This window comes from Primulina huaijiensis, chromosome 18, assembly GCF_012295235.1.
Source record: "Primulina huaijiensis isolate GDHJ02 chromosome 18, ASM1229523v2, whole genome shotgun sequence".
NCBI lineage: Eukaryota > Viridiplantae > Streptophyta > Magnoliopsida > Lamiales > Gesneriaceae > Primulina > Primulina huaijiensis.
In genome coordinates, this window is record NC_133323.1 from 5,914,830 (window position 1) to 5,941,354 (window position 26,525).

Genomic DNA, 26,525 nt, shown 5'->3' on the forward strand with positions numbered 1-26,525 from the left:
CCGACCCGATTGACACCCCTATCAAAATATGAGCTTCATCTTTTTTCTTTTTTTTTTTTCTATCTAAAATGTGTGGATAAATCTATCCGTTTAGAATTGTGAATTTACAAATTTGTCTTTTTATTATTCAATATTATTGCATTTTAGCTAGGACATAAATGTAAATTACACTTATCAGCATGTCTTACTAATTACACAGAGTAAATTAAATAACAACAAATTGGTCATATAAATTAAATAAAAGTTTAAATATTTTACGTGTAGCAATGTCAACATATATAAAGATAGAGTAGTTATCGTGTAGTCATTTTAGCAAACAGACAAAGTTTAAAAAGAAAAGACAATGTGCAACGGAAATATTGTTATTTTCATATGAACAGAAGCATTTTTATCATAATATTAAAAAACATATAAATTCCAATACATTGGAGAAATTCCAAAATAAAAAGGATTCAATTTATATTATTATTATTATTAATTAAGTAATTAATTAATGTATTTCCTATCTAAAAGTGTGATTAAATATATTATTTTACAATTATGAATTTACAAGCTTGTTATTTTATTAATCAAAAAATTGTAATTTAGTTATGGTATAAATGAAAATTATATTTATCATTTATGCCTTAATAATTGCAGGGTTAATAATATATTTAATCAAAACATGAGCTTTATTGCTTGAAACGGTAGGAAATGGAAAAAGAAACAATTTTCAAAATACATGCTTGAATTGAATCCATTTGAAAAAAATATGAAACGTTGTGATCGAATCCAATAGACAAAAAATTTAATTAATAGAAATAATAATATTGTATTGTAATGTGAGATGATCAAATATTTATGAGAAAAATGATGAATTTTTTTCAAGTCAATCCAGTATTGTACATATGTCATTGCCATTTTGATGAGAAAAATCACACAAGATATACTCGTTTTCAAAGAAAATATAAGATCAATATTGTTTACAAAATAAAATAATTCTAAAGAACGTAATGTAAGTTGGTAAAATATTACCACATAATTCGACAATTATTTCAAAATCTTGTTTTTTTAGGTTACAAACTATCACAATCAACTTGTGAGATGATCAAACATTGAATGAAGGACAACTTATGTAAGAAAATCATAATAAAAACTCAATCGTGGTCTTTTGCAATATTAAAATAAGTATATATCATGATATTGTCGTGATTTTTATATATATTTGTTCGTTACGTCAGTGAAAAATATGGGCATCTCTACTCAATAATCCATAATTTCCTCAGTTGCAATCAATATTTACAAAGGATGCTACAAGACCCGAAATGCAATGAAACAGAAAAAATAAACTTATTGTACATACAAAATCATCGTTCTATTTGGCGCTAAAAAATTGTTTATGCTACTAAACAAAATATTTTTTGGCATAGGTTGGAAAATAATGTGGGGGAAACAACGTTTGAATACACTGTGGAAGTGAAAAAAGAATGCGAGGAAATCAAACTAGAGCAATTTTTGGATAAGAATAATTCTTCGAGCAAGTACAAACAATATTAAAATCCGGTATTTGGTTTCGAAAATTCAATTTAAATAAGATAATGCTCGTAAATATATAAATGAATTACATATGTTCGCGTAAACAAATTCATGTCATCCACATAAACATTAAAAGTCTTATTCTTTTTTTGCAGGACATGTATTACTACTTTAAAGCAACTACATGTAAGATTGAAAATAAATTAAAACCATGGTATGAAGCATGTACCAATGGTCTCAAAGTAATCATTAAAACAAAAAGTGAAATCAGTTGTGCAAATTGCACAAAACAACAAGTTCAAATGATGCAAATGTAAAATCATATTCTCATTTGTTGTAATCATATTCAAATATATACATATACTTCAATTGAATTTCTATATGTATCAGTCAACAATTACACATTAACAAAGCTTACATTATTTGAAGATGCGACTTCAGATTTTACTGTTTGCTCGGTGAAGGAATATTTTGAATTGCTTGATAAGGTTACATCAAAACATTATTTACTCAAAATTTAGATTTGGTAGTTATAAAGTCTTCGTTATTCATTATATATATTTAGAAAAATAGGACAAAACAAAACACTAATGATTTTACCCATAAATATAATTAAAATTTATTTTTTCATGGTGAGTGATATATTATTTTGTTGAGTATAGTGTCAAGTGAAGTTTTATTATTAACTAGTATTTAACCCATGCGATGCATGAGATGATATTATTAAAAATTAGTGAAAAATGAATAGATATTTAAATTGAAAAAAATAATATAATTATAAAAAATAAAAATAAAAATATTTTTTCGCTAATTTTAAAAACTTTCTTAAATACAACGCATTTCGATTAATTTTTTTGGCTAATAATCACTATCATATATAAAAAAATTTATATTGTGTTAGCCTAAGACAATGACATGATGCTTATCGTGTTTAGTATATTGATGTCGACCACCAACCTTAATACATATTTAATTCTTTAATTTTTGAGAAGCTATATATTATTATTTTTTAACATGTGATAAAAAAATATTTTTAAATCACATTCGATAAAATTAATGAGAAATATTTTTTTAAAAATTCGGTAATCTCGTCTAAATCTACATTCACAAACAATTTTGTGACATGACACGTGTTTTACACATTTGAATGATAACGATAATTGTTTCATCAATATATTCATCCAAATAGGTTGTGATTTTGTCTACAAAATCTCTTCATAATATACACAACAGCCTATTATTCTGAAAGAAAAATGAAACATGTGATCATAAGTAAATTATGTATGAATCAGAAAAGTTATTTTATTAACATTTACTATGTGTATTCCAAAATAATGTCAATTAATTTTATAAGGTGTCTTCTAATAAGATGCGTACTTTCTTTAGAATTGGTTTAATCATTTCCATTACGGGACATTTTATACTATCATGTATCCGTGAATTTTGTAATATAGAAGAAACTTATTACATTAGTAATACGTAATAATTAAAATTTTGTACAAATAGAATAATAATAATTTTTACTTATCGATCATGAAAGACAGATTTCAAACTTAATGTCTCGTTGTTCTCGTTGTTTCCATATGTAAGTAGTTCATAACAACGAATAAATCTAAATTTAAACGAACATTACATCTTGGAAGGATTCAACTCATATATAGTGCTGAAAAGATGAGTAATTTCAGAATTCAATTTTGGAGTAGATAAATTTAGTAAGATAAATAGAATAAAAATGGTTTCTAATATAATATGCAATATTGAATTATTTATAATTTAAAATTCAAATAAGACATCCCAAGGGACAAAAATTATACATTGGATGCTTTTGACAGAATTATACTATACATTAACTANTGCAATATTGCATTATTTATAATTTAAAATTCAAATAAGACATCCCAAGGGACAAAAATTAAACATTGGATGCTTTTGACAGAATTATACTATACATTAACTCTTTCAAATTATGAAAATCTCGAATTGCATACATGGGGTGTCAAACAATTCTGATTATTGAGGGTAATATACATGTTTATTGAGAGTAATTTAATGTCCATTTGAAACTCTTTTGAATCTATCTTTTTTAATTTTCTTGTGCTCTCTTATTTGAATTTTTAAAAAGACAATTCAAGACATACAATATACATATGGTTTTGGAAGAAAACTAAAATGCATTAATTCTTTCAAATTAAGGTAATTTCGAAATGATATGCATTTGGGATAAAAAATTTATGATTATTAAATAGTAATTTAATGTCTATTGGAAAACCTTGTTGTAGTGATAACTTTTAACACTCAATCAATTTTATTTTTAGAAAAATTAAATAAACTAATTAAATATTATATTTATTTTTTAGTAAGTAATTTGGGCAGGAAATTACTTAAAATGGTAAAATGCATTTTTGAATGATTTACCTCATGAGTCATACTGAACATTGCAATCATTTGTATTTTAAATTTATTTATACAACTTTTAATTAAATTGATTGATTTAATTAATGCAAAAAATTTAATATAATTTACGTTTTCAATAGAGTTTAGTTTCAATTTGAGTAAAAAAATAAAAAAACATATAATACATAAATTACATTTGAATTAATATAAAAATTAATTAAATTCAAAACTGAATTAAATGAATTGATATAATCAATGCAATCAATAATTGAAGTGATCATTTATTGCATTACACGTATTTCGATATTCATGATATATCTTTCTTTTTTTTAGAAATGACATTTTGGTAAAAATTATTATATTTGACAAAAATTCTGCTTTTATATATATATATATATATCTCAAAACTCGATTGTATCAAAACTGACAGTTACTCGATTTCCGACACCAAACAAGTACAATTATAGAAAAAAAATAAGTTTGCAATACAACACAAGTTCAAAGTCGTTGCCGATTTCGTGGACAAGACATTTGTAGGCCCTTGTATGTATCTAGGATGCGATAATAATTATTTAATCGATATGTGGTCGATGAAGACAGATGTGTGTTATTTGCGATAAATAATATAATGTGTAGTTTGATTTTTAGAAATGAGGTAAATTAATTATTACTAAAATTTTGACCAAAATATATAGATAATAAATAAATTAAGGTTTAATCAAACCTACCGAACTAGACATCATGTATTCCAAAACAAATATTCCAATGAACATATTATCCAGATACTCATGAGTCACAATATCTCTTGGACATGGAGTTAATTAAAAACAAAAAAAAACAAAAATTAATGTGAGACGATCTTACGGATTAATTTTGTGAGACAAATATTTTATTTAGGTCATTATGAAAAAATATTAAATTGTATGTCAAAAATATTATTTTTATTGTAAATATGAGTATAGTTGACTCGTTTCATGAATAAAGATCCGTGAGATCGTATCACAAGAAATGTACTCTCAGTGTTTGGTTGCCTTGATTAGGTGGGCTTATTTTTTTTTAACCCACCTAATCACTCGTTTGGTACGTTTTTTATTTAACCAAGTCAATTCATCCTATGAATGATTAGGTTATAATAGGTATGTTAAAATAATACCTCTTCATCCCCTATGATTATTTATCTCACTCTTAATCCATTCTATTTTTCCAATTTTACCCTTCTCCTAAATCCAAACTCACCACCACTTCCTTCCACCGACCGCCTACCGGCAACTCCTGCCAAAGGCTGACCGCCGCTGGCCGCCTCTTCCGGCCTACCGCCGACCACCGCCCGCAGCTTCCGGTCGACAACCGCCGACCGCCGACGCTTCCGACTGACCGGCCGACCGCCGCCGCCGACACAAAAATGGAAAGGCAATTTTATCAATTCATCAAAAAATTATTAATCATCTCATTCTTATCCATCATACTAAACATAATATAATTTTATCATTATATATTATATTTCTACTTCAATCATTTTTTTATGATTTCTCTCTATATCATTTCAAAAACAAATGATCGGATTAATATATTATACGCTCACAACATCGATATTATAGAAAAACGTGTGGATCCCACCTCACCAAACAAATTGAGACCTTTAATTCTTGTTTAGGAGGGTTAAGATAGGATAAAGAGATGGTTTTGAGCCTAAGACCATGTTTGGATCAATTTTTACTAAACTCATTTTATCATGCACATGAAGGACTAAGTTGTACTAAAGGTGGACAATTAAACCTACCTACAACCGAAGGACTAAGAATTCTTATTTTAAACATTCATATTATTCCTAAAATGCCCTTTGCTTGGCTGGACAATAATAAAAATATTTTTATATATTTATTACCCATTTCTTTTGCTTGATAATAATAATAATAATAATAATAATAAAAATATCTAAGAAATTCACTTTTGAGTTTTGGCTACAGCAGTAGTATGTTACATTTTTTAATATAATAATGAAAATATGTTTACAAAATATATATCCAAATTCCAAATTCAAAAATCGAAACAAAAAAAATTTCTTACTATATGTCCTCTTCATTATTGCATAAAACTGAATTTAAAAATAAAATATTATTCTCAATCGATTTTTATTAATATAAATAGGCTTTAAATGAGAATTTTTTAAACAGATCGGTAAATTTTGATTTTGCAGGATTTAACAAACCATTAATCGTAGACAACAATGGCCATGTTATATTTTACATTAGGGCTTGAAGAGTATTTTATAACTTTTTTTTTTTTTTAAAAAAAATAATATACAAGGATATTTTGGGAATAACACCAAATCCTGCTCACTTAATCCTATTCATAAAAATCAATTCAAACATAACATACTTTATTAACACGTATTACAAATCTTTATCTATTATTTTTCTTATCAATTATTTATTAATTATTCAATAATCATATCATTCCAACCAAACATACAGTTAAAGTAGTACGGCTTGTGGGACAAAATAAAAAAAGACCCTTGTATAAGTCATAATTCTGCATAAAAATTTTGAGAATTATATAAACAAATCTAAAGACAACACACTACAATACAATGTGTTATTAGTCAAAATATTTCTATTATAGCTAAATATTAATCCCGAACATATTGAAAAAGGTCATTTAAATACAACTTGTCTTATAGTTTTTGTGGAAAAAATATTAATTATAATCAAGTTGTTCAATAACTTTTTTTTTTTTTTCAATTTATAACATAACCAATCCGTTCAATCTTTCTTGTGACATTGTCGATCGGAGAAAAATTTTAAACAACATCAGGTATTGTCAGCAAGATTTTGTAAATAAAATGAGCATTTAGAAAACAATCATCTATTTTTTTCAAATACTCTAGTTCATCAATAACTGATTTTTATTCCTCCAATGAAGACCACTACAAAATTTTTCACTCTGAAAACAAATATTCTCCATTAATATCAGAACATAGACGAGAAAACTTTCAAGACTCTTGCAAGACCTCAACAAGCTTTCATCATCAGAACATTGTAATCTCTCCACCTTGAATAAAAAACCAAATATTTCTTCATATTTTTAAAATGATGCAAATCAAGACTCTATAGATGTACGAACTTATCAACTATAAAGATAAAGTAGTTAACTCTAAATGACTCTTTTGCTGACAATGTTACTTCTGCACTATTACTTTCGTCAAATTTTTTTTTTCTACGAGCGTCTCATTTTTCTCGAAATACACATCCAAAGTCCATTTCACTTGCCATTTCTTTAGCTTCAACAACGGCCTGATCAAAACCAAATTATTTATATCTTTCGAGAAATACAATAATTCCTTGTAATAGTTTGATAGCAACATCAATATCCATATTTTCGTACTGAAGAAATGTATTCACATAGTTGATTGCGAATAACAACTTATACCAAATTACCAAACTATGTAAGAGTTCAAACTTGTAAGTTCATATCATGCCAAGGACTCTGGTTCACTCTTTATTTTGGGATCTTCAGTGTCAAATCAAATAAAGTGTCTCTCTAATTTGNTTTTTTTTTTTTTTTTTTTTTTTTTATAGGTTTCACGCTCTCAACATGACTTTGCTAGCGTGTTCGTGAAAATGACTTAACTGTCTAACCTTTTACACGTTCTTTAAAAATTATCCATCGCTTTGTAGAAGAGGAGAATAATGTATAAATATGTTGTATTACTCCAAAAATGACGTAGCTTGAGGGTAAATTCGTCATATCACATAATTCCAATTAAGGCTATGACGACCATTAGGAGTATAAAATACTAGGATTTATTTCAAGAAACATCTTTTGCGTTGGATGCAATAATTGTCATTGTTGGAAGAGCGATTGAACCGTGATACTTGAGCTGCTGTGCGGTTTAAGAGATTTGAGTTGCATCATTACCATCATCTATAGCTTTTGGTAAAACGATAAGAACTAGGTCCTACAATTGATATTAAGGCCAAGGCCACTGGTTCAATTCTCATTGATTGCAAGGAGTGCAATTATTGGAAATGAGATTGTTGGGTGCAATAATTGTCTCTGCTGGAAAAACGATTGAACCATGATGTTTGAGTTGTTATGCAGTTTAAAAGATTTGAGTTGCACTATTACCACCAAATATAATTTTTGGTAAAGGGATGCACTCGGTTCTATACTTTATACACCTTTGTGCTTCACTTTCATATTAGAGCCGTTGTCATAGCGTTGACCTTGTATATCATCAATATCAAGCCAAAGACTTGTTAAAGAATCCTTAAGATGCATAAAAATTCCAAGCACACAAGTGCCATCCACCCCTAAAAATTCTATCAAATATTCTTCAATTTTTGTTGAATTTTCCGACTCATACAAACATAGTATGACAAGAGACATTTGCTTTTTATGACTAATATCTGGAATAAAATATTAGATGATTGAAAAATAATTTGTCTTTTTGAATTTTGAAAATAATTTCTTTCTTTCCTCACCAGTCAACATTTGTATCAGTTCATTTTGAATTCTGCTATCAAGATAAGTAGTATAGGTTTTTCGGTCTTTAATACGTCAAAGATACTCTTTCTTTACTGGATCAAACTCAGCAATTAATTCAACCATTTTCACAAAGAGACAGTTATTTTTAACATAAAATTTCTCAAACTTTCCCGAAAAGCCAACTTATTTTTTTGCTAATCTTTGCACAATAGAAATTATCCTGTGTAACACATTTTTCCTTGTACTTTTTCTTTATTCAATTATACTTACTAACTCAATCCAAAAACTAGCTCAAAGAAAATGATTGTCTAAGTCTCATATATGTAACTCGCAGAGATATTTTTCCAACCGATATGTGACAACTAACATATATATCCAACTTTACTTCGAATTAACGATTCCATCATCAACTTTTTTTTGATATCCCGACATGTATTTGGGAGGCCTTGTATATAATTTGCCTAACAAACAAACAAAATATAATTTCCTTGACATATAATGATATTGAGATACAATACACAAATTTCTTTAAACACAACAAATTGAAATTCACATATCATACACAATACTAAGTTGGGGGTTCTCCAATTCAAAAATCTAAAAATTAATTTCATCCTACTAATTCACCACAAATTTCTCCAATTTTAAAACTTAAAAATTAATTTCAACATCTTAATTTAAGAAAGAGGTTTAATAGTTTAATACAAATTTTGAAACACATCAAATAATAATTTCAAAATATTAAACTAAAAAAAAACAATAATAACAAGTTGAAGCTACCCAAATCCAAAGCACGTAGAAAGATTACATATATACTAACATGTGGACGGTATATTTTACGGTATTGATGAAATTCTCTCCACTAATTTTGACAAATCATGATGAAAAGCTCCAAGCTCCAAGCCTCCAAAGTAGAGAACAATTTTTATTTTAAAAAAAAAACACAAAGAGAAACGTACAGAGCAAATGAGTGGAGAGAGAAAAAAAAATCAGAGAATGGGCCGATTGGAAGTAAAAGTGTAAATGAATCGAGCTGGTTCGCGAGTTTTTTGAGTCAATTTGAAAAATATTTGATTCGCATGTGAGTGAGTTTATCTAATTTGAGCTGAACTGGAACATGTTCGAACTTTTTTCGAGTCGAACTAGAGCTCAAATTATTTTGTTTGATAGTTCGCGTACCGCTCACGAGCTTTAATTATTTATTAAAATAATATAATTATATATTGAATAAATAAAATTTGATACTTTTGAGTAATTATTTTCGAGCAATAGTTCGTGAACATGTTCGAATCTTTCGAACTGAACTCGAGCTTTAATTCGAACCGAATTCAAATCAAAATTTTTAAAATTTTCGAATATCAATCGAGGTCGAACTCAAATAAATTAATTTGAGTCGAATTTGAGGTTTCAAATTTTCATCATATTCATCTTAATTTCGTTTGTTTAAACCCCTAGTTGGAAACCAGAAGCAAAGTTTAAAAAATAAAAGAATATTGTTTAATCTTTAAAAATAAGTGGACCTCTTCACAACCTAAAAATAAGTGGACCTCTTCACAACCTAAAAAATGGGCCTTTAAGAAAAATTTGAGGCTCGGGTCCAATGACTCTGTAGCCTATAGGAAGAAGCGACCTAACGAGTCCGGGAAGAGCCTCTTCATTACGAGGGTCCCTCAAAATAAAAAACAGAGAAGATTTTTACCCCTTCTTCTTTCTGATCCTGTAATTTTCTAACATTTCTCACACACCCTATTCAATTCAATGGAGGACTTATCCATTTTTGCTATTCCTCGGAACTCTAACATATGAACTCTATCATGATTGAGGTGCATAGATATCGGTTATTTTCATGATGTCTGACAAAGATACGTGAATATCATATGTATGATTTATCTTATATTTGTTGATTTATGTGATATTATATATTTAATCTTATATTATCAGTTGGTAATTAATGTTAAAAATAAAATAAAATAAAATATTTTTTTTCATACACAATTTTATTTTAGTTATACATATCGATACAACTGAATATATTGTGTTGAGCCTTTGACATTGATGTCCATTTATATTTAGGTTGAGAAATGTTATATGATTGTATATTGTGTCGGGGAGATTTTGGACACCTCGATTAAGTCTGGCTTAGATATTTGTTGGCATCGAGAGTTAAGCAATATACTCATAAATGGTCCACTGAGGTATGGACTTGTTCGAGCATATTATGTATGATTGTTGATTATTGATAATTTGACTTCTGATATCCTGGTATTTGCACATGTTCATCCATTGCATTCGTGCATATCATCATTGCATTTCTATGTCATATTTCGTGATATCTTGATGTCTCGAGTTTAGTGCCGAACCTCCTGCGAGGCCAGATAGGCTACCCATCTCAGGGCCCGTCCCTCACAAAGGCAAAAAAAAAAAAAAATTCATTGGTCTCATGTTGTTGAGGCATGCAAATAAATAGCATGGACATTGGACATTAAAAAAAATATGGACATTGGCCTAACGATGTCATGATTAAATAAAATGATTGTGTTCATTGAGGATTTAATTTAATCGTGTAGAGCTCAAGCAATTAAACTACACGGCTCATTAATTATATTTTTAAAAATTTTGTATGAATTAAATGGTAATGCTCGTCCAATATATTTATCATTTTATATTAGACCAACTCGTGGGTTGAACTTTTATACTTCATTTGTTGATTATTTTGCCTTTTTTCTTGAATTTATGTGGTTGATCCCATTTAAAAAAAAAAGTGATACTTACCCAATTTATATATCTTTATTTTCAATTTTCTTGAATGAAATATTATATATATTATTTAAAACAAATCACATATTTTTACAATATTGGTTCAATATATTTATCATTTTGTTATTTTGATATTTTATATTGATAAATTTCAATTTTAGTAACATATCTTACGGTTTTTGGCAATTTCAATCTTTTTCCAATATAATTGTTCATATGACACTGCATCACGTCAGAGCCATGTCGATGTTGTAACACACGAAGAAAAAATTGTAAAGAAATAAATATATAAGTCATAAATTATATTTTAATTATATATATACTTTAGTTATTTTTAATTTACAAGCTGAGCTTTACGATTAATTATCACAACAAAAAACTTTTTTTTAACAGATCGCTTCAGGCCCTGTGAACCACAGGTATGACCGTATGACTCTGCTCGTACTGAGGTTCTGATTCCCGAGAAGGGGTTGTCGTGTCTTTGTATGTGAACATGACAAGTGACACATGTGATTCGAATTCAGGTACTCTAGAAGAAGCATCGGAAGTACCATAGCTCCTCCAGAGTGGACTCAGTTGTATTTAGGTACTGTATCGACGTATTCCAGATAGTATATGTATATATTATGGAGTTCTAATTTTACCTAGATATGCCCTGAGTAGTTGTATGATGTGTTTAGAGTATTTTATGATTGCATTATGTTATTATCGAGCATTACAGACTCTCTATGATATTTTTGGTTTTTTATGTTGTGATCGTGTCTTACCGACACTTGTTTATGTTATTTGTGTTTTTTTGAGGGTATATGTTAGATATTTTTTGTATTTGATTTTTTGGTATGTCTTATATATGAGTAAATCATGTCAAAATTTTTATAAGACTTAAAGCAAAATTTTAATTCACTTTTCCGTTGTTTATTAATCAATAATGATTGCATATTAATAATTCATGTTTAGAAATATGGCCCTCACACTGGTAGAACATGTAAAGGAAGATACTCGCGATGTTCGTGTGGTATGAATGTCTTGGAGATTTGATAAAATAAATCTATAAATCATGTGATTAAATCCATATATCACAACACACCAGTAATTCATGTCGAATTATCAAAAAATATAAATAACAGTAAACGCGTTTCAGAATCTATTGATTGATCTAGCGTTGGAGTTATGGATCTTCCAAGACAACAGAGAATCGACCACCTTATTCTTAACTTAGATAAGAGAATGATATAGATCTATAATATGTGTGTCATATATAATATTCTGTATTATTTCCTGTGCGTCGAGGACATAACTTTATATAACATTAGCAGTATTCGACCCATCATAGAAGACTTAATTGGACTGAATTTCTACACATAAAATGGACCGTACCAATTTATTTAATACTTTAAAAACCTATAATCAATTAGATCGTCTTCTTGAATCCTTTATTAGATAGTTTGTCCATATATAATTAATTAAATTATGTCAACATACAAACTAATTCCAACAGAATGATGGACAGTCGGTGAACCAACGACGACAATGGGAAGTGACGGTGATGTCGCACGAAGGAATGAGTCGGTGGGATATTTGGAAGAACAGTAATGACTTTGGAGAGATTTCTAAAACTTGGGCTTTACAATTAGACTTAATGGTGTTTGGAAATACCACAATTTTTTCTAAGCAAGAAAGATGAATGACGCCGAATTGAAGATTTTTTGAATTTAGAAAGGTGGGAGTTGAAGATGACCACCTAATTTCCTGGTCGGGAAGTTGACAAATCCAGCTCCTTGAAAGGGACTCGGGCTTCGTGATGGTGAAATTGAGAAATTAATTGGTTGAGAAGCTAATAAACATGAATTTTGGCTCAATGTTTCAATGTCTGTTGGGAGATTTGTTTGACTTAAAATTAAGAAAGATTGTCCACAATTGAATAACAAAGGCCCATTTTTTAATTAATCGGATAGCGGCAATCAGTTATAATGATGAGATCGTGGAGAATCAAAGCGAGGAGTGAGAGAAAAATCTTCTCTAGATATTGAACAAAAAAAATCGACAGGTTAGAAAACTACTTTAAAAATGTTTTTAGTATTTTATGAGTGAAAAAAGTTTAAAGTATATGTTTCAATAAGATTTTTGTAAAACGTTTTTGAAAAATATTTTTAAAAGTGTTCTCAAAGTATAATTTTGAAGAACAATTGAGAGTTTTTTTCTTTTTTTTTTTGGAATAACCAAACATGTCATCAACTCTAAAACATTTTTATAGAGTAATTGTCTAAACTCATGTTTATTTTTCAGACAAGCTTTAAAATATTTTATAAATTTTTTATAGACACACTTTTATATAAAACAATTTATAAGTATTTGTCCAAACGAAGCTGTAATTTTTTTAATATATCTCTAAATATTTTACATTATTTTTATTTCAGATTTCAACAACTTTTATTATATTTTTCATGTTTTTGATTGTATAAATATAATAATTATGTTTAGGAATTTATTTCTCAATTTCAACATTTTTTTTCCTTTAAATCTTTGTTTTTGGTTAGTTTATTATCTTAAGATTTTGGAACTAACAATTGAATTTGGAATTCACGATACTTAAGTAGTTAGAAGTTAGATGATTTTACATTTTTCATTCAAGTTGGAGCATTTCCACATGACACGTCCGCATCCACAAATTTCATGCAAATACAAGTAAATCGTATTGGCCAAGCCTCGTGCATCGAAATTTCTCAAGAAAATGTTAGTAGATAAAATCGAATTTATTATCATTAATCAAACTCTAATTTTAAATATACTGGCCAAAATTTGCCTTCTAAGTTTGTTTATTTTGTGTTTTGATAATATAACTATTCAATTTTGACTTTCGATCTTACAAGTAAGTTCATGTTTTAACTTTCAGTCATTTTCTTTTCTCGGATACATAGATATTTTCTGGTGTCACTTCATAATTTTTTAATACTACGTCAGTATTCCGATGGTAAAAAGAAGATAAAAACCAAAATATAACCTAATTTATACTTACAACACCAAAATACAAAATATATAAATTTATAAAACTATTTTAACTATTTTTCCAATCTTTTTAAGCCTATAAAATATAAACTATTCGGTATAGACAAGTCAGTGGACGGTGGTTGCAAACCCCAACCACTCCCCAAATTTGTTAAATATTACATCCACCCATCCCTCTCACCCGAAATTAGCCTAACCATTTTATGTACGATCCTACCTACACACTCACAATTAGGGGTGGGTACGATATACCCCGTACCGAACTACGGTACCGTATATCGTACCGTAAATATCAGTATGGAATTTTTTCATACCGATATCGATATCGAAAATTCGGTATACCGCATATTCGGTATATCGAATTTTCAATATGAAAAAGTTCATACCAGATACCGTACCGACACCGAAAATTTTGTCGGTATACCGACATTTTTTAGGTATATCGAACTTAAATTTTAAAAAAAAATAATAAAAAAATTATTTTCGGTATTTCGGTACCGAAAAAACAATAATTACGTACCGATACCGATACCGATATTTTCGATATTTTTTCGGTATAATATTTCGGTAATTCGATATTTTTTCGGTATAGTATTTCGGTATTTCGATATTTCGGTATATTTTCCCAGCCTTACTCACAATCCCCGGATTATTCAATAAAATTTATCCTTCTATAATATTTCAAAAAAAGAAAAATAATAAACAAAAATTAAACTGGTAAATACACGATATAAACTTTAAATCAATGGTTAAACATGATCAATAAATTAATAAATTGTCAATATATATATATAATGTTTATCTAATTTTTATATTATTAATTGGATTATAATGATTAAAATGTTATATGTTACTTTTCGATGCGCAAAAACAGTTAATAATATCAGCTTGTGTGTTAATTACACGACTTTGACTATCAACTACTAATTGGTTGAAATTGAAACCGTTTAAGAATTTGATCATTTGTTAATGAGATTCGAACAAATATTTAAATTAATAATGATTTACCTCCCTTTCCTTAACTCTTATAGCCCTTTAGGAATACTTTTGTTTAATCTTAAAAATAGGAAAAAATATTATTTTTCTTATTTTATTTTGTTGGACTCATATTTACCATATTTTTTACGAGTAAAACTTAATTAGGCATATAAAGTACTATTGATTAAATGATAAATAGATATTCCAAAAATTGGTACATATTGATTGGATTCCAGCTCATGTTGGATGAAATTGTATCTATTTTGTCTTTTATCAGAAAATTTTCGATTTTTTTTTATAACGAAATTAGGCATATATGTATATTATATTTTACAAGTAAATAATTTGGTTAAAATTTAGATTTTTACAATGTTTTTACTTTTTANATCAAAATTTTAACCAAATTATTTCTTACTCATAAAAGGCAATTTTTTAATCTAAATTCGTAAATTATTATTTTTTAAATAATTTATTGACAAAAACTTGTGTGAGAGGGTCTCACGAGTCGTATTTTATATGAGAAATTGGCCTTCAGTCCCCAGCCGTCGTTTTTTTTTGTGTTCAGTCCCTTGTTAATTTTTTAGTACCACATTTTCACATGAAGTGTACCACAATTTGTATGACATAGTACCACAATTTTGTGGATATGGAGTGAACCCAAAGAAATGTTTTGATTGAGGATTTTTCACCAACTTCGCCTATTTTATAAGACAGATCTCTTATTTGAGTCATCCATAAAAAAATATTACTTTTTATGTTAAGAGTATTATTTTTTATCGTGAATATCGATATAGTTGACCAGTCTCACAGGGACAACAGACCTATTCTAATTTATTATAGTGAATTTCAATGCACACATTTATATATACACATGATAGATGCGTATATAGATAGATACATGTATACATATATCATAATAAATTAATGGACATAGACACCAGTCACTCGTCCGGCAAATTTTTCTCTCACTTCTCGAGGAAAAAAAAATCTGTACTTTTTCAATCGAGAAATCTCTGAAGCGATCCTAGATACCCCGACAAACTTCGTGGATAAACCCAACTCCTCCTGTGATCATGGCGGTGTGTTTCAGCTTCACAGCCTCAAGGGACATGTGTTTTAGATACTCCTTCTCCAGTGCCGGACTTAAGTCCACCACCACCGACCTCGGAGACGGCACCGTCATGCATTGCTGGGGGCCGAAATCCCACAAGCCCAACAAGCCTACTCTAGTCCTCATCCATGGGATTGGCGCCAACGCCATGTGGCAGTGGAACGACTTCGTCTCGCCGCTTTCCTCCAAGTTCAATGTTTACGTGCCGGACTTGCTGTTTTTTGGAGAATCTTACACTTCCAGGCCGGAGAGGAGTGATTCCTTCCAAGCTCAGTGCGTGATGAGGGTTATGGAGACGCTCGGTGTGGGCAAGATGCGGGTGGTGGGGCTGAGCTACGGTGGATTTGTGGCCTACAGCATGGCGGCTCAGTTCCCGGATGCGGTGGAGAGTGTGGTGATTGGCTGTGCTGGGGTTTGCTTGGAGGAGAAGGACATGGAGGAAGGTTTGTTCAAAGTTAAGAGTGTTGATGAGGCTACAAGTATTTTGCTAGCTCAGACTCCGGAGAAGTTGAGGGAGTTAATGAAGCTCTCTTTTTACAAGCCAATCAAGAATGTGCCTTCTTGCTTTCTTTCGGATTTTATTGAGGTAAGCATCCAATATGATTCTCTGGGACTGGATTTGTTGATTAGTTAGTAAATAGTGAATGAATGCCAGCTATTATTTCTTGAAACTTGTTTGCAGTGAAACTGTGCCTAAATGTGATGACTGCAGATCCTTCCAGTTATTAATGCTAGCTGCTGTGAGTTGTGACTTCCTTTTTATGTTGTGTTGCAATCATTCATTTTAAAAGAAGCCATTGAGTGAAGCATAAAGTTCGAGGAGAGACTACTCTTTTGGTCGGATTCTCGTACCACCCTTGATTACCAATTCCCTCGTTCAGAGTAAAGGACAACCGGGATCACTTTATAGGCTAGATAATGTGTGAATTGGTTGTTGCTTGAAAATTGTCCAAAGTGAATGCAATTGGTTGACAAGAATTTTGGAGTGATTATTCTAAATTGAGAGCATATTCCACTTAATAGATTAGTTTTTGGGTTTCAGCTGTCTTATTGCATATAAGTTCCAGATCCAGTAGTGCTTATAAAGTGCATTTCTCTCTGTTAATTTTATGAACAATTCTTTGTGTGTTCAATTGCCTGAGCCAACACTTTCTTGGATTTCCTTTAATCATCCATAGGTGATGTGTACGGAAAATTTACAAGAAAGAAAAGGGTTGATCTATGCATTACACAAGGATAGAAAGCTTTCCGACCTTCCTAAAATTACTCAGGTGTATCTTTTAACCGTTGCAGTTTCCCGCCTCTGTTATTCTCTCCTTATTTGTATCCTTGTTTTATAAAATACTGTCTCGTGATGTAGCCCACATTGATTATTTGGGGAGAACATGACCAGATATTTCCTATAGAATTGGCTCATAGACTGAAAAGGTAGTTTTTTTTGCGATGTTGTTTGTTCATTTCTTACTTGATCTGATTGATCTGATAGCTTCGATCACAAATAGTTTGACAGAAAATTTTTCTTTCGGGTATTGCAGACATTTGGAACCCAATGCACAACTAGTGGTTTTGAAGAATGCGGGACATGCTATTAATATGGAGAAGCCTAAGGAACTGTACAGTCACATAAAGTCATTCTTGAGTGTCCCGGCTCTTCCTCGGGTTGAAAGTGTTGGCAAAAGTTGTAAGGCAGATTAAAAGGTGGGCAAAATCTATTAAAACGTATTTTTCTGTGAACAAGAGATGCTCAAACAATTTCAGTTTGAGGAAATACTATATTTATGGTATTTGAAATGTATATGATAAAAAAACTCGGGATATATGAAAATTCTCATCGAGGGAGTTATGAAAAGATTTTGGCTTATAATAAAAATGAAGTGTTATCTTGAATTCAAGCATAGTTTGTACATTCGATTGCTTTTGTGGACCATGTAATTGTGTGATGGGCAAGTGTGCTGATTTTTTACAAGCACATTAGAGTAACCATTTTTTATTTCTTTGATGTAATTCTTTTGTTTCTAAAACCTACAGGATTTATCTTGAGTTATATGTCATGCTACATACACGGTGATTACCCCATAACCCACAAAACATGTCTTCAATTATATATATCTTACACATTCACATGGGGGGCGGATCCATGGTCTCACACGAGTGGGATGAAACTTAGATTTTTTTTAGAAAATATTACTTGTAAGTTTGTTTTTTTCCCAGTTGAGCAGGAGTCCACTCCTCGTCCCTGCTGGGTTTGTCACTGTATCATATCTTGAAAAAATTAGTTGCAGTAATCATTTGACTGGGCCAGTGTAAATTCTGCTTAATTTGGTGACCGATGTTGATGCTTTCAAGTATTCTCTCTTAATTACTGCTATTGTCAACTTCAAATGACATTCCATGACTAAAGTTCTTTTAAACTGTTGAAAGAGTTCATAATGTGCTGATTAGTTGCATTGTATGTGATTATGATGTGCATTTATTAAGGTCTAAGGTTTTGCCATGTGTTTTTAGTAAGCCATAGTGAGATCATGATAGTGGCGAGAATTACTCGCAAGGGAATTTAAGGCTATTTTGTTGGAGAACTATATTGACTTCTACGAGCCATTGAACTCTTTGGTTGATGTTAATCTGTATTGAATGATCTTCAAAGCAATAACTCTGCATTGCATTGCTTGCACGACCACACGGGGTTTGAATGCTGATGGTTATTCTTTGTAGGACATATAGATTAGATCATTCCTGTTACCTAACATATCTTTTCTATTTTCAAAGATTGATCTGATGGTGGAAACTGGAAACTGGAAAGTGTCATTTAACATATTTGATGTGAGGAAAGGATACTCTTCGAACGCTGATCTTCAGTGTTTACTCATGCAAGGATAATTCTTTTGCACTTTATTCCATCATCGAGTTATTGGGATAGAGTTAGTTCTGACTTTTTATGTTCATTCTCAACCACAAAATACATTCTTCTCGGAGAATGGAGAATACTTGGTATGGTATTATGCTCCAGTTGCATTAATTTTTACTTGTTTTACATGGCTTTTACTTGACTTCTATGCGGGTCTAACATAATCCAACACTATTCAATGTGCTTCACACACACACTCACACACAATTTGCGTGTGTTTGTGTTTTGAACATATATATTTCATTAGTAGAGATAGAATACATACACAAAAAGATTTCTTAGTATACCCCCTCTGCATTTCAATCAAATTGTTTTGAACAAAATTCAAACAGCCAATGCTCGGATTCTGGATTTCCCTGCAAGACAAACCATGAACAAACCAAGAATGATGTTACTTTGGGAAATTGTTGTCGACTCCATGTAAATGTAATTACATAAACTTGGTTCCAAATATTTCTATTTGTCTTATAAACCTGGGATTGATATATTTTTATCGTGTTCTGTAATATAAATTACTCGTAATAATGGAAATTTTCATCAATTGGTTGGTAAGTTGAGGTTGAAATAAACTAAACCAATTGTGCAGCCGTAGCAATTTTCCTAGTAATTTAATTGATATTCAGTTCCAGTTGGTTAAAAAAGTGCAAAGAACATTCAGTTTAGTCGGTTTTGCTTGTGATAAAAAAAAATAAGAGAACCAATCAAATATTTTTAATATATTAGTAATCAGTGATTGATTACATTGTAACCCCTCGGGAAAAAAAAAACCTGAATCCTAAAACGACGAATTGTTTCAGGTTAACCAAAATTCTGGCCTGCAAAAAAAAAAAGATTCAAAGATTCCAGGCGAAGCCCTCACTACACATTGGTTCTATCGTCGAGCATTTGTTGATTATATTCAAACTTCTGAAGTTACACACAGCATTAATGCCAAACTTAAACTCGAAGATTAAGACTGAGGCTTCAAACAACTTTCAAATGCTAAATGATCTTGGAGGTGCTCTATAATTGTCAAATGCGTCACGAGCCACTTCACATTTCTGTCGAATTTCTTCGCACATTTTCACCGAAGCCTCGGAGAATTTTGTCAGCCTGTCAAGAACCTTTGTCAAACTTGCTTGTATGCAGCTTGTATTGGACTGGCCATCATCTTCAGTCGCCCCTTCATCTTTACTCTCTGATAAATCATTCTGGATATCAGTTGTCGCTTCTTTCTTTTGAAATTCTTCTGCTTGGATTCTCACTGAATGCCGCAGATCGGACAGAAAGGCTTTGACTGCATCGCTGACTTCTTGAGACGGTAAAGCTTTGATCCCAGCTGACCAGTCACGGCAGAGGACGAATATAGGTGGGGCTAGATAACGGCGGGGTGAGAACGCCCTTCTGCCCTTCTGTCGTTCCCGTGGTTGCAAGATGCAGTTTTGCAGCCAGCTGTTGAGAGATTCTACATATGACGTATAGCTGTTGATCCAATTGGTAAAACTTAGACCAAAATACTCCACTTCGTCCTGGAGCTGACTGATAATCTGTCGTTGCGTCTCCCCAAGAGGAACAGCGGCAGAGCTTTTTGCATGGTACGCTAAAGAAATGGTTATGTACTGGGAATGGTGGCATTCAAGCATGGCTTTCCACAGTTTTGTCAGTCTGCAAATAATTCAACGTCATGATTGGCAGGGTAAACTCAGTGTGACATGGGAGTTATATAGTAATTAGACAATCGAGTAGATTCGAGTGCCAAATGGATGGGAAAAATTTTTCACCCTTGAATAAGTTCTTGAAGCTGAGGAAGCAACTCTTCGTCCCGCATTCTCTCAATCCGTTTTGATATCGAATCAACAGAATGAAGTGCCACTCTTCTTCTTGAGTGCAGGTCTTTCACAACAGCACGAGTTTTGTCAATTGCTTGAGTGCTATGATCCTTTGCAAATTGGTGGCAAAGCTGGTCACACTTCCGATCATATTCATTCTGTATAGATTCACTGGCCTACAAAGTCACACGTGATACTGAAATCAGAACACTGCAAACAAGGAGACAATATATAATCACTTTTGAGTCACCATACTGTACTTCTGCAACGATTACCAAAAGTCTTTGCTAGTGTTCATCATAGAGCACCTGAAGATCGGAAAATTTAATTGCCGACAGACTGAGTTAAAAATCATATCAATTCCATGGTTAAAGACCAGGAACTCTTTATAATAGTTACCGCTATTTTGCATTCAAAACATGTCTGTGTTTTAAGCATCTGTTAAAATCTGATGTTCGTAAACTCTTCTTAGTCAAGAGCACAGAGATTAATATTTCGAAGGTCAGTAAACAAAATTTAAAAATGAACCACACAGAAAAAAGAAATCTCTACGGAGGTAAAAATAACTGACGGTTTTTGTTTGTTCTCACCCCCCTCTCCCTCCCTCCCTTTATCTTAGGTACTTGATGCTCAGGAATTCCAGTATATACAAGCAAATGAATATAACCTTACATAAAATGAAACAAGTAGGCAAGGGAGCAATGAAAAATCGAATCTTTCACGACAGACAAGGAAATAGTTGTTTAACCAATTGAGAGACTGGACAGCCAGTTGATTTGAATTTGAAAATTAAGTTGCTGCCGAAGTTATTTTGGAACGGATTTGGAAACCGCAGTATCAGTTGACCAACTACACATCGGTTTGAGGTGAAAATTGTCCATTTATGAATGCATAACTGCTTCACCAATAAGTACTTGATATGTTTTAATAATCATCAATTCATTATCAACGCATTTTACTTGCTTTATCATTTTAAACTGTTTACTTCCATTGTGTTAACCTTCAAAATCATAATAAAATCCCAAGTAGTCAAATGAGCCTAACTCACCCCCTATAGCTCAACATTTTATGTCTGATCTCAAAGCAAAGAATGATTTTTAAAGCAAAATCGTTCTCACGAGTGCTTTAATAGTGAACTGTTAGTAACTTAAGTTCATGTGGGTGGTTAAGAGGGTGATATTATCGTGGGCCTAAATGCACATTGGGCCAAAGTCATTATGCCGTTAGGAAGATAATTCTAGAACGAGTGACTTGGAAAAGGGGCATGGGAAATATAATAGGTGGAAGTTGGATAGAGCTAAGCATGATTATTATTTCCCATGCCCCTTTTCCAAGTGACTCCTAGAATTCTCCCCCCAACAACATAATAACTTTGGTCCAATGTATTATAGCCCATGATAATATCACTCTCTTTACCACTTAAGCCACATGAACTTAAGTTCCTAACAATAACCAAGAAATATCGTGAACCTGACTGTCTGCAGTATAAAAAATAACACTAGTGTACCGCTTTGAGGCATAACCGGTGTCACTTGCATTATTAACTCCCCAAGAAAGATGTAGTATCAAAATTTCCACTTTCACAGGATAAATTACAAGATCAAATACTATATAATGTGAATTGGCACTCTGTAGAAGCCAGTGCAACAAACTAACATAAACGTTGGATCTGGAGAAACAAAAATTTCATACGCTGTAATTCTCCTCAACAGACATGGATCTAGCAATTATACCCCAAAGAAAACTAAAGTAAATCATTCAGTTAGCGCCTTAGATGAGATTCCATTAAATATAGACCAGAAACAGTACAGAGAAGATAAATAGCAAAATATACTTTGTATTTGATGCAATATAAAGTGATATAAGCCCAAAGTTTCCTCTGTACAAATGTATTCTCACACTATCCCTAGCCTAAGCTGCTATAACATTCAACAAACATTTCCCAGAATGGATAACAACCTCCCCACCTCCACCTTTTCTTCCCCCTTCCCACATGTATCCTTACTAATGCTTCTATCTTACTATTGACATTATCTAGTCAGCACAAAACAAAAGTGAATAAAATTATTTACATGGAGCAATGGCCAAAATTAATATTCCTGGCCAATTAAATTCAATTTTTAACGTTTGAAATTAATAACACGTGACGTGAATGGCGTAAATAGAATATAAATTTTACCATAGTAACAAAATAACTTAAAAGTACCTTCACTTCATCATACAGCTTTCTCTCCCATGCATAGAGTCTATCGAGTGTGGAAGAGTGGCTCCCCGAAATCATGCAGAATTCTTCGATAAAATCACTACCACTATCATCACTATCATCCTTCATTGTCGCAAGTGGATTCCTTGATGAGGATGACCGAGATGATGTTGTCCGTTTCCAAGTGATTACCTTTGTAGCATGTTGATCTGGTACTTTGTGAAATGAAGATGTTATTTATATTGGGTTTCAAGCATAGTACTTGCCACCTTAAATTAATGTTTCTTGTCATAAAATATAAAATAAACACCAGTTTGATTATTTAATTAACAACTTGGTTTCTTAACACTTGTATGAAAACTTGAAGAATCTTCAACATCGATCAACACTAGAATTTAGTCAATAACAAGAAAGTTCTATTTCAGGCAATAATAATCCTTGCTTCTCGTGTATAAAATGTTACATACCGTCAGACACGTTTGTAGCTCCACCTTGGCAACAAGCTGCTCCAAAAGAAACCAAGGCTGACGGTGTACCTACACGCATAAAACAATAAAACATCACTCGAATATGAAAAAGGCGGGGAAACATCAAACAAGAATTAAAGTAAATGGACTTAAAATTTAAGAGCCCAAAAAAACGTTCTGCATATGAAAAGAAAAAGAGTCAAATTCATAAATTCTAAAGTTCTTATGGCATTTCTGTTTTGCCATCGAGAAATAATTACCTTTGGCTTCAGCATAACCTACACGGATTTTGCTCGATTCCAGCATCCTTGAGATTTCCTTCCCTGATTCAGACGCTCTGAAAAAGCGATTATCAATGTCCTTTATGCTAGAGAGAAAATCTTTCGCCCTATGTGTTATGAAGTCACAAGGATCTTCCCTTTCAGAACATATATCCTTCTCTACTGCAGATTTATTTTTTCTCAAATTTGGTGGCTCCATAGAAGCCTTTTCCACCACATTCTTTGTAAAATCATTTACAATGTCTTTGTCATTCATATCTTTAACTTCAACTTCTACTCTTTGATGAGCACTGCTAGAAGCCCTATCAGAATTAGCAGGATTTCCACTGTTTCTTTCAGAATCATCATCTTTAAGACCAAAATTTCCATAAGTTCCAACCTCATAAGAGTTCTGATTCAAATAATTCTGTCCCACAAACCTAAAGCTCTCTTCTGCAGGCTCAAAGTAGTCCCAGGAAGACCCCAAATCAGGTGGTGGAGGCGGTGGTGGTGGCATTGAGAATTCACCTTCCTCAACCTGCAAATTCCTAGGAGGTGGATTCACCCTAACTGTCAAGGCACTAGCTCCAACAGACCTCATATAGCTGATTCTAGTCGTAGGAGGTGAAAGAGGGCTTCCATTGAGCACTGGAGAATCAGAAATCCCACCAAGATGGGACGGCGAGGGAGATGGAAGGTTAGCTGAAAGAGAGGACTCTACAAAACCTTCAGCCTCAGCATACCTCCTAAGAGCAATGCCAATGTTTCTAAGAGATTGAGTATACGAAACGTGCGCAGCAGCCAACGCAAATCTAGAATCAATGGCTTGTTTGATGAGTCTTTTCCTTTCTTTGCACAACTTCAGAGCATTACTTCTCTGATCCTTTGAACTTGCTACACCCATTTTTTCTTTCCAGAAATAAAATAACCTAACCTAACTCCAGAAATATAGAACCTAAGAGTTCATAATAGACTTCACCGACCAACTTCTCATTACCTAAAAAATTTACCCGCAACATTTCCCATTTGTTCCAATGAACTCGAACAAACAAGATCTTGGGACTTAATCGAGTTTCACTTACCCACACAGAAGGTCAACAACAAACTAATTAACAGAAGGAATCTTGCTTCAAATCCCTCCCAGAATAAAAGCAAACTTCGAATGAAAAAATCACGCGAAATTAAAGACTAGTCATATTACTGAACCAAACCTCTTTATTTCCGTACATACCCCCTTTCACGCCAAAAACCCGTATGTGTATTATTTCCACTTTCTCGAGAAAGAACATGGAAAAAATATATTTACAGAACAAAAACAAAAGCTATCTCTTTAAGTGAAACCAGAGGACCCATTCCTCTCTCACTCACTAGTTCATGAAATAATCAAAAGGGTGGCTTCAAAAAAAACCAAAACAGATCAGTAGTTGGAGGATTCATAAAATCTTGAGGCCCAGAAACAGAAACACGAATAGAGAGGCAAATCAACGGAGGATTTTTTCTGGGCAGGAATTAACTCTGACACATCCATTTCACACTTGAGAGCATCGAGGGCAATGCAGAAAAGGAGAAGGCGGTAGAGTTTTGAAATACAATGGGTAATTATGCATCGGAATTCGTGCGAATATGCAAAGCTCCCCACTTTCTTTCCCGTTATTATTTCTACGATACATAATAAATATATAACGGGAAGTCGATGAAAAATCCCCAATGAAAATATTTCTTTGGGTTCACTCCCTACCCACAAAATTGTGGTACTATGTCATACAAATTGTGGTACACTTCATGTGGAAATGTGGTACCCTTCATGTGGAAATGTGGTACTAAAAAAGTACCAAGTGATTGAACACTAAAAAAAACGACGGCTGGGGACTGATCCCCAATTTCCCGAATATATAATCCCTCCTTTTTAACTTTGTTACTGCATATTCTTCATATTTATATATATTTTTTTATTACCATATAAGATTTTTTTATTTAAGTTAATATTTAACGACGATATATTTTTTATTTGGTAAAATTATTATGATTCATGAGGAAAAAAATTTAATTATTGTCCTTGTACTCTAACTGCTTTCTAATAAATTTTTGAGTAGGTCTCTTGTGAGACGGTCTCACACATCTTTATCTGTGAGACGATTCAACACTATCGATATTCACAATAAAAATTAATACTCTTAGTATAAAAAATAATATTTTTTCATGGATGACTCAAATAAGAGATCTGTCTCACAAAATACGACCCGTGAGACCGTCTCACACAAATTTTTGTCTAAATTTTTACAATTATTTAAAAACGGCAGTGTTAAATTACTTAGATGGATTAGTTTATAAAATGTTATCATCGTTAAAATTGAAATTCTTGATGCATACAACTAAACTAAGCTATTATAATTATATATCTGAATGAAAAACTGATTATTTAAGCCATGAAAATTCATTTCTCTGTCTATCACTTTATTTTTTCTCTCTTAAAGTTACGTTTATATTAGCATGATAAATTACAAAAATATTATTAACCTCAATTAGATTTTTTATATATATTTTTATTTTCTATCACCATCTGGAAAAAAAAAATATCATGTATGTAAACAATATTCTAAAATGTGCTAGACACACACTCACCCACCACCTAG

General features: G+C 31.6%; 3 protein-coding genes across 4 annotated transcripts in view; 2 read left to right on the top strand and 1 right to left on the bottom strand.

The window, feature by feature from the left end:
* The first annotated feature begins 10,676 nt into the window (after window positions 1-10,676).
* Window positions 10,677-26,525, top strand: part of LOC140963830 (large ribosomal subunit protein eL30-like) — an 81,628-nt gene continuing 65,779 nt past the window's right edge. Inside the window, exon 1 of the mRNA XM_073423249.1 lies at window positions 10,677-10,680. The gene's annotated coding sequence lies outside the window, so the exon portion shown is untranslated. The remainder of the gene's footprint in view (window positions 10,681-26,525) is intronic.
* LOC140964909 (uncharacterized) lies at window positions 16,068-18,136 on the top strand. Its single transcript, XM_073424895.1, has 4 exons — window positions 16,068-16,835; window positions 17,428-17,520; window positions 17,610-17,677; window positions 17,785-18,136. Exons 1-4 carry the CDS (start codon window positions 16,212-16,214, stop codon window positions 17,942-17,944), a joined length of 945 nt encoding a protein of 314 aa, XP_073280996.1. The 5' UTR covers window positions 16,068-16,211; the 3' UTR covers window positions 17,945-18,136.
* Window positions 19,899-25,536, bottom strand: LOC140964663 (uncharacterized). 2 transcript variants are annotated; one of them, XM_073424530.1, is made up of 5 exons: window positions 23,893-25,536; window positions 23,633-23,701; window positions 23,169-23,380; window positions 20,915-21,138; window positions 19,899-20,798 (listed from the first exon to the last, which is right to left on the bottom strand). In XM_073424530.1, exons 1-5 carry the CDS (start codon window positions 24,794-24,796, stop codon window positions 20,129-20,131), a joined length of 2,079 nt encoding a protein of 692 aa, XP_073280631.1. In that variant the 5' UTR covers window positions 24,797-25,536; the 3' UTR covers window positions 19,899-20,128. The 2 variants fall into 2 exon arrangements, with proteins under 2 accessions (XP_073280631.1, XP_073280632.1); XM_073424531.1 differs by having other exon boundaries at window positions 19,900-20,798; window positions 23,169-23,374; window positions 23,893-25,535.

What these genes read in the sequence shown, in the direction of transcription:
- LOC140964909 (XM_073424895.1), top strand. Translation starts at nt 16,212, where the DNA reads ATGGCGGTGTGTTTCAGCTTCACAGCCTCAAGGGACATGTGTTTTAGA. An exon ending in TTCTTTCGGATTTTATTGAG is followed by an intron (nt 16,836 to 17,427) that starts GTAAGCATCCAA and finishes AATCATCCATAG; the next exon opens with GTGATGTGTACGGAAAATTT. An exon ending in ACCTTCCTAAAATTACTCAG is followed by an intron (nt 17,521 to 17,609) that starts GTGTATCTTTTA and finishes CTCGTGATGTAG; the next exon opens with CCCACATTGATTATTTGGGG.
- LOC140964663 (XM_073424530.1), bottom strand. Translation starts at nt 24,796, where the DNA reads ATGGGTGTAGCAAGTTCAAAGGATCAGAGAAGTAATGCTCTGAAGTTG. An exon ending in AGGTTATGCTGAAGCCAAAG is followed by an intron (nt 23,702 to 23,892) that starts GTAATTATTTCT and finishes TTATGCGTGTAG; the next exon opens with GTACACCGTCAGCCTTGGTT. An exon ending in AGCTACAAACGTGTCTGACG is followed by an intron (nt 23,381 to 23,632) that starts GTATGTAACATT and finishes CATTTCACAAAG; the next exon opens with TACCAGATCAACATGCTACA.